At 42.7% G+C, this 9,478-nt stretch overlaps 1 protein-coding gene across 1 annotated transcript in view; it reads left to right on the forward strand.

The window, feature by feature from the left end:
• The window catches only part of LOC107659826 (transcription factor SOX-5-like), a 220,673-nt gene that overhangs the window by 181,669 nt on the left and 29,526 nt on the right, over positions 1-9,478 (forward strand). The window contains 2 exon segments of the mRNA XM_016448883.1: positions 6,895-7,021; positions 7,096-7,164. Coding sequence (XP_016304369.1) covers positions 6,895-7,021; positions 7,096-7,164 — 196 coding nt within the window.

Raw genomic sequence — 9,478 nt, forward strand, 5'->3', positions numbered from 1 at the left:
CGTGTCTGTGTGTGTGTGTGTGTGTGTGTGTGTGTGTGTGTGTGTGTGTCGCAGCTGTTTTTGTTTGTGTGTGCATGTTCATACTACACAGCTTAGCCTGAACATGTGTATGTGAGACTTATCTGTGTCTGTTTCAAAATCCGCATCAGCTCATGTCTGTATGTGTGTCAGTAGCAGCTGTGTGTGCGTCAGTCCCCAAAACACGTCCGCTTGGGTTTCTCTAGCCCCGCTCGTCGCTCACAGAAACAAAGCTTCTTTTTCCCATGACTTTGCAACCTTTTCCCAAACAAGCACTTCTCCATTCAGCCCAGCGGAACAATAGTTTCTCACAGTCAACATGGGAGGAGGCGGAGGGGCACGAGAGGAGGAGACCCTTGTTATGGGCCAATCATATATTAGCCCTAAATCACCTCCTTAAAAACACACATTTGACTTGTGTCTAACACACAGGCCGCTAACATACTGTGAGCAAACACTTGCGTCAGAGACAAATATAGCAGTCCTGAACTTTGAGTATGTTTACAGTTTAATACAAGATGTTACTGAGGTCAAAAGCCAGATTCCACTTCCAAAAGAAGGAAAATAAGCTTTAAAGTCAACACGAAATAAAAAGTGACCCTATTTACCTTTTTAATAAATATTCCTGGTCTTATTTTTAACAGTACTTCAGTACAAGTAATTCAAAACAACAACATTTTTCTTTTTCTTTTTGGCCTTTTTTTTTTTTGGAAACTTTTTTCTGCAGTCCAACCCTTGTCCTCATCAAATAATCTGTTTTACTCTCATATATGAGTCACATTAAAGGAGTCAAATAGATAGTCAGTGCTATTTCATGTTGACTTTAAATTGTAGGGCCTGTAGCACATTTAAAACTCCTTGAAGAGTTACTTCTCTCCTGAAATACACACACAGTTAACACATATATCCCTCTCAGTGTGGGGCCACTTCTTTAGGCTCTTGGGGGTAACGTGCATACACACTCTTTCATTCTTATTAAAGCTGTCTCCACTCAGGACCCCTCACGAGTCCCTCGCAGGACCCCTGACGGTTATCCAACCAGAAACACAGGCTCTTGGATGAAAGAATACACCTGCCGAGAACCTTGAGGCATACATGCATGAAATGCAGGATACATGTAATGCATTTCCATGCTTAACGAGAGGCGTAATGTTGAGAAAGACCTGTGGGCGCTGTGGCTGAGAGCTGCCCACTGGTATAACCTCCTCCTGAGCGCCGCTGTACTGTAACACTTTCCCGCTGTCTGTTCGCTTTTCTCTCATTAGCAGCCTCCTTTGAGCACACCTCCTCCGGCTCTGCAGGGCGTCGCGCTGGTGTTAGAAAATTTCCGCTACCCAGCGCAGGCGCTGAGGTGAGGCTCCTCCGCTGTCAATGTGGCAGTTAACACAAGTAGCCAGACCTCCCATGAGGAGCTGCTTACGTTGGCTTATTTGACATCGAACGTCAGCCATTTAGCACGGTGGCATTAGCCGCGGCTAAAGAAACAAGCACTGTTGTCGCATATTTTTGCTAACTAAATAGTTTAAGTCTTCAGACACGGTGGCGACAGAAACCAGTGGCTGCTTATAAAACACATATTAGAGTCAACCTACGTTTCGGGAAAACGAACCTAATAAAGAGCTTCCATGGCAGTAGCTTATACATGTCAAACACAGCATGATCGCTTCCTAACTCAATCAGACTCATTTGCTGAGCGTCAGTGCCTCCTCAGGAATGAGAGTTAAAAAGAAGGTTGAAGAGAAAAAAAGACAACAGGAGCGTTAACGCATCAGAGTTAGACCAGGTCCTGTGCACAGGAGCGGCTAACCCAATTGGCTGTGTAATTGTTTAATTTGTCTCATTACACCTAAATGAATGTAATTGGTGTTTTTCCTGCATGAAGTGGCCGCACTGGTTGTGTGAACTTGGCTTTGTGCAGCACTGCGGATGACGGTGGGGGGGTCTCTCATTACATGTTCCCAATTGATATGAGCACTCACTTTATATTATTAAGAATATTTCAGGCAGCATTTAAGAGTTTCTAAAGATGAAGTATGTAATTTCTGCACAATTAGCATTATCAGTTGTTTATTATGAAAATATTAGCACCTTATTGTGTACAATTTTCAGGATAACCAACTTATCAGCATATTTCATTGAAATTGAAGTAACAAAATTGCATGTTCAACCTATATCTTTGTGGTGTCTCTAAGTTGACCTTAAAAGATTGACTTTTGGACAGACAATAAGGAATATTTGTGTGTCTGTGTACATGTTCTGACTGTGGGTATGTTCAGTTTTCCTGGAAAGAAAACAGGAAGGGAGAGAGTGTGCTAGACAGACATGTCTAACATGCTCATTCAACTCCTATTTGTAAGTAAAGATTCGGGCCATAGGATCAACAAGACATTGAGTGAGAGAGAGAGAGAATGATGAGGGAAGTTCAACCTTAAAAGAAGGATGCGCAGAAAATTCTCCAAAGTGCTATATGTTCAACAAGGAAGCCAAAATGAGGGAAATTAGCAGATACAAAGTGTTATACATGTCCATTTCTACCTCTACTTCCTCTCCAAGTGCAGAACAACTGTGTGTTACCCAAGCGACTGGCCCTGAGCAGCATATAACAGCCTGGTGTGTGCCCGTGTATGCGTGTCTTGGTGTGTTTGAGTGTGTGGGGAAGGCTTCTCTCAGCCCGGTGGTTGGCAGCTAATGGGAGTTATTTGAGGAAGGACACACAGGCAGAGGACCAGATGGGCGCTGCGTTATGCCCACCTACAGCGGGCGGCTGACGCACCTCCTGCACTCACACCTAATGGGGGCCTAATAAAAGGCTGGCTGTGCAGACACAGGCTCGCCACTCAATTTCATTAGCCGCTAATCAGCCAAAGGTGCCCTTGGCTCACGGAAAAGGACTGTTCGCTGGAAAAAAATGAGAGGCATACTTGGAAAAAAAAGAACGAAGGGCATGAGTGAGAAAATGGACATGCGTTTGCAATTGGAAAGAGCAGGGTTGTTGTTTTGGTGGGGTTCGAAAATGCCACATTTGTCTGGAATCCGCGATCAGGCATGGAAAAGAGAGATCAAGCATCAGTCATGTGACCTCAATGCTACTCTTTATTGGTCTAGACTTTGATCATTTTCCAACAGCTTTTTTTCTCCATAGAATATTTGACTTGTAAAGGTTACATATAAAAACAAACCTACAGTAAGAGCTGAGATTAACTAATAATTTCCAAAATTTCTGGTCTAAAACTACACTACACATAATTCTGAGTGAGCTAAGTAAGCTCTGCCTTGAATCCAACATTAAGATGAATCATTGCTGTGGAGAACTGTGAAAAGAACTGGTCCCACTTTATATTAGGTGGCCTGAACTACTATGTACTTACATTTAAATTAATAATTTAATACAGTCCACTTATTGCGTACATACATGTTTTTGCATTGTACTTATATTTTTAAAAATACCTGCATGTAAATACATCTGTAACTAATTTCTGTAATTACATTTATAATTACAGTTGACCCATCCCTTACACCTAAACCCACTCTTAAACCTACCCATACCACCAAACCTGTCCCTAACCTTATCCGTATCCCACCTCAATAGCAGCAAAAGTGTTTTGCAATACAATATGAACACAATGAGTACATTGTACTTATTTTTTCATGTAAGTACATAGTAGTTAAGGTGACCTAATATAAAGTGGGACCAAAGAATTTAGCAGCAAACTTCTGTAAAGCATTGTGAAGCAATGTCAAGCAAACATTCCTACATGCTCAGGTAATTTTATTGCAAAAAATACTTTCTACATATAATCAATCATTTCAAGATTTTAATATTGTAATGATTTTAAGTACTTTATTTGTAAAACATTTTCCTTTTTCAAAAACTTAACACTCCATAACATACTATATATGTATACTAATACAATATAACCAAACTGGTTACCCCATACCACCCTATGATTACAGTTTTTAAATACTTTTAATACTTTAATACTTTGGTTGAAATCCCAATGGAGGACATGAATGGGAAAAATACTTACAGACCTAAAGCTGCTAAAAGAAGTGGCTACGGTCCCTGTTGAGCTCTATTAGGGCCATGATAACTCACCCTAAATTGACATCCCACAGTTGTCATGAAGGAACACGCTCATGAACAGGAGACAACATTGATGGCTAAAAAAGGAAGCTGGCAATGTTTAACCAGGTGTATAATAAGCCGAGACACTTAATAAAGAGACTCAGGAAGTAGATCCATGTATGCAAAAGCAGATTGTCCGCACGTGTTTGTTTGAGTGTGTGCGCAATTTTGATTGTATCCACCAGGGACAGTCCTTTCGTACTGACGCCTGCACCAGACTGGCACTCATCGCAGGCTGTCTGTAAAAGTTAATGGCCTATGCCCACGTCCACGGGGCTAATATTAAGTGCCAGTCTGCAAGTACAGTGCGTGTGTGCTAACGCTGCTATCCAGGCGCAAATTAATTATTAGTTATATGGCTATGTGTCCCCTCTAAAGCGCGAGGTCACTGAGGCCCGCCTTTAATTGCCGGAGCATATGGCTGGAAACAGATTTTTAGCGGTGGGACTCGTTCTTAACCACCGTTCTTGCGTGCATTCTCAGATGTGAGCCATATTGTCAATGCTGGCAGCTATTGTTTCACTCATTTACTTCTTAGAGCAAATTACTCCCTAATAATAGCTCTACCTTAAAGTTTTTCTCTCCTCCGTGCCAGCAAACCTGTTCACACTGCATATGTTAATTATCTGCACATCTTCATTATGTTCAAAAAGCTTTAGGTTCAAGCTGTGCCGCCTGGCGAGAGGCTCTGACTCAGTTTGGTGCCAACTTTCCACTTTTTCCCTTTCCGTTTGTTTCTTTCAGCATTTTTTTCTTTCTTGCTCTCTATCTCTCTTTCTTTTCATATCAACTATGAAAGTTGCAAAGTTAGCCACTCTCTTCTTATCCTTGACAGGTTTTTTCCCTTTTTCTCTTTTGCCATCAGTTTTTCTTAAGGCTGATTAGGTGGGGGTTTTTAAGGTTCTAGCTGTATTTTTTGTATGTTTTATGTATAATAAATAGATAAACCGTTATTATGTATGTTTTATTTTTTTTCTATCATGGAGCTAGTCTATAGGACCAGTCTACAGAGAGCATTTTTGTCTCATTTGACATTTATCAGTTGTAAAAAAACATTCAGACCCAATTAACAGGACAGATTCCTCTGTTTTCTAAAAGTTTTTAAAAGCTTTTCAAGTCATTCTACCGACCAGAGAGTTCAAGGAGCCAGTATGGAATTCATCAGCCAGCTGTTGGCTGATTAATAGAGCTTTACAGAGATTGCAGCTGGAGTTGACACTTTTGTCATAAGTTTTCTGGAATATTCCACAGTTTTCATGTACGTTAGACCAGAAGGGATTCCTTCTATTATTGTTTAGTTGGAACTATTACAAGTTTAACGGCAACCCATCCAATCCCTACAGTGGAGGTACTTTGTTCCAGTCCAAGGTTATTCTTAAGTCTCCTTTGTTTCAGCCCTCTACTTTTAAACACGTCATGCGTTTCTTGTCCCAGCCAAAGTGAGAGATGCTTTGCAGGTGATGTTAACCATTAAAGGCCTTCAATTTAAATCTCCTTTGAAAGCAACTATAAAGTTTGATCCTATTGTTCTCTAATTCATGATGCATGTCAGCTGGATGCATCAAACTGCATTAACTGGCCTGAAAATGTCAATATCAGCCTCACCTACTCTGCGTGGGTAATGCTATTTGCTACATTGATTGAATAGAGAACAGCATGACGGTGTGTTCGAACGCTTTGAGGAGATCCACGAGCCTCTAATTCCATATGCACCCACACACACTTGCTTACATGTCTATGCGTTTAAGAGAAGAGCGTGTGCTTGTAATTTGCCACAAAACACTCCTTGCTCAAAACCACCAGAGAACACAAACGCACACGTGCGCATTGGCTAGCACACGCTACTGTGGCCACAGAGCTGTAGCTCGCGGTGAGGAGACACAGGCAGAACCAGAGGAGCATATGTCCAATTAGGACTGGAAGTTAGAGCCGCACCAGCCCGTGGGGTGTCCTGTGAAATGCAACAATAAAACGCCACTGCCTCCTGATCTGGGAACAGGAGGCCTGCCGTTTGTGGTTAACCAAAATGGAGGAATGATTGCTCTGTGGTAGGAATTCAAAAACCCTCAGCCTCTGTTCATCTTAACATGCGACTGCTGTGATAAAGTTCCTCATCTGCTCTCGGAGCATGTCACTTTAATATATACAGTATTGTCACTTTTGGAGCTTTTGTGCTTTTATCGTCAGTAGAACCATCTGTCCTCTTCTTTTTTTGGGCCTGTGTGTCTCAAGACTCTCCCTTTGCCAAAGTCTCTTCCTCCTTTTTTTAATCCTGGAAATCTTGTGAAGTGGTGTGGCGAGTTGCAGAGCATGGTCCTCTGCAGAAATGGAGGCCAGCTGTTGCCAGAGCATGAAGAAACTCCTTCACATGACAATAATCAAGGGGACCAACTATCCCAAGAGCCACCCGTCCACACCTCACTTGTCCTCAGGTGACAGTTGCTGGACAAGCACAGTGATTAAACTCTCCCTAGGAGTAAACTAGCCAGACAAAGGGTGGTCCCCTTGCAAATTATTCTAGCCAGAAAACATCCATTTAGACAGGAAGTCTAACTGACATGTAAAGCAGCCAACTACAAGTCGTTGTACAAAATATGAAATAGATGATGCCAATTCATGTCCAATTTGGCATTAGCTGGTCAGTGATCAAACTGCGGGTGGTCTGAAAGATTTTCTTCATAGTTGACCTGTTTTGGCTAGACTCTTTGTTTGTGACCAACATCTTAATTGTTTTCTTTCTATCTCTTCAGCAGGTCCAGAGTCAGTTGCCTCCACTGATGATACCCGTGTTCCCTCCAGATCAGAGAACTCTGGCGGCCGCTGCAGCACAACAAGGATTTCTACTTCCTCCGGGGTTCAACTACAAACCAGGCTGCAGTGAGTATTAAAGCAGCATTTCAGTGATGGGTTGTAAAATGAAAGACTTCAGTCCAGTTTATTGTTCACACTAGAAATTTCAAACCAGATTGCTGAAAGCGGAGTCTTCAACCCAATGTTGGGCAGCATCTCCCTCCTGTCTGGTGTGTTATTAAGATCAGCCTACACCACTGATGCCCGTCATCTCCCGCACATGACAGACTCTCAGACTAGACAAACTTACTTGCTTTTGTGTCTCTGTATTTCTTGTTCAAAAGTAGGAACAGGAAAAAAAAGAAAACTTCCTCTGGGGTTTGTGTTTTTGGCCGTAGCAGTCCAACTGTGAAGCAATGTGTTGTTTACCGCGAGAAACGAGGCGGCAAGTGCCAGCAGCGCAGCAGCAGAACGCTCGCGCTCTCACGGGGGGGTAGAGTGACCTGCCCCAGGTTTCTTCATATTAACACAGGCGGCCGCCAGAACACGCATCCAATACGCCTCGCACACGCCTCCGACTCCTCTCCAACTGTACGCGTGCACACACACATTGCATAGATGGCACACTCATACACACTCATGAATGTACATCTCCCTTGTGAGACGGACCGGTCCGCATCTCCAGCTCCGCACACTGCGCTTCGCATTTTCCCAAACAAGTCCCCCCTCCCTCTTCCTCCTCTTGAAGGCCCCCTCTCTCCCAACCATACACCCTCCATTTCAATTACAGCCAGCAGCACCATCAAACCCTGCCCAAAATTTCAATTACGCATGTCATTTAGTTACCATTACAGTGCCTGCTCACGAGGGAGGAAGCCGTCATTTGAACCCCTTAAAACCAGAGCGGAAAAAAGGGGGATGAAATCCCTCCGGTCGCAGGGTCTGGACTAAGGGGACGCTGGTTCCCACCCATTGCTCCCCGGAGCCAGGCCACGGAGCTCTTTCAGTCAGTCTGAAGATGCTGCCTCCTCGCCAACAGCAACATGTTTACTTTCCTTAGTTTTGCTCTTTTGTTACAGCTGTACCCGGGAGAGACATAAAATAGCTGGAATATTTGTGTTTGTTTAGGGACTGAGAGAAAGACGAGAAAAAAAGACAAAACACACACATCTCCCCAGAATACATCCTTGAACCGGGTCCAGGGCAATCTCTAGCCTAGCGGATGAGTATTTTGGGGGGGAGGGAAGCAGTGTATGGGAAAAAAGTTTTGGACCCACTGATGGAGCGTCTGGTTTATTGCTTACTAAGACAAGCTCCGACTTCCTCTACAAACCCCCTTTTACAGATAGTCTGGAGCATCCAAAAGTGAAGCCTTCTGCCTTTGCTGCCCAATCAACAAGTGCATTTACATGCACTTTAAAAGTTACATTTCAGTTGGAATGAAGCAGAAATGCGGTAATTAAATGTATTAATTAATTTACTTTCATCAGATGCCATTTCAATTCCTTCCACCAACTGCCAAACTGCATGCACAGAATGGTGAGATATCATAGATGAAGGGCACGTCAATGCTGGCTTCAAAACACGAACTCCAAAAATCATTGATTCTTCAAGAATAACAGAATTATGCTGTCACTTATCTGATACATTTTAAGACTGTCTATCTGGATATTGAGCAGATGCATCTTTTGCCCCTCTTTCTCAGGGGCCGTTTACATGACGTTTTCAGCCAAAAATGGGAAACTTTTTATGCGTTTTCCCTGTTCGTTTACACAACAATGGCGTTTTGGGGACTGAAAACGCATATTTTTGAAAACGGGTTTCAAAGTGCAAGTTTTTGAAAATGGCACGTCAAGTTTTTGAAAACGCCACCGTTATTGTTTCCGTGTAAACACCCAACACGGGAATCTTTGAAAACGGTGACATCATGCGCGTGCGTAGTACGTGTTAGGTATGTAGACATGCGCAGTACGTGTCGATTTTAAAGGCAAGCACGAACAAACCTATACAACAATGGCGGAGTACATGGTTCTGTTGTTGCTGCTCAAGAGTTTGTTAACGCTTCTTCAGCAAAGTGTTGATTTACTTCACCAATATTACAACCAATAGCGGAGAGGCATCATATACAACATAATCGTCACTTCCCTACAGGTATTGTTTACTAACAAGGTGACAGCGCCAACTACTGTAATACGTAATACAGGGTTTTTGGCTGTTTTCGCGGATATGTGTAAACGCGAATCGTTTTGAAACATTGTCGTGTATACATTAAACTTTTTCTTTTCGCGGATATGTGTAAACGCAAATCGTTTTGAAAACGTCGTGTATAAACCTTTTAAAAACGCAAGGGGAAAAACTTTTCCTTTTTTGACTACATCGTTGTCGTGTAAACGTAGCCTCAGAGCGCCTCTTCCAACCTCTCCTCCCTTTTCAAACAGCATCATTCCATTGTTCGTCACACTTTAAACTCAAAAAGCTGCAGAACAGATTTAGGGCACACTTGTGGTTTCTCATGTAACAGTCCTTTTCAGCGTGATGCTGATA

The sequence above is a fragment of the Sinocyclocheilus anshuiensis genome, unplaced genomic scaffold (genome assembly GCF_001515605.1).
Source record: "Sinocyclocheilus anshuiensis isolate Anshui unplaced genomic scaffold, SAMN03320099.WGS_v1.1 scaffold1032, whole genome shotgun sequence".
NCBI lineage: Eukaryota > Metazoa > Chordata > Actinopteri > Cypriniformes > Cyprinidae > Sinocyclocheilus > Sinocyclocheilus anshuiensis.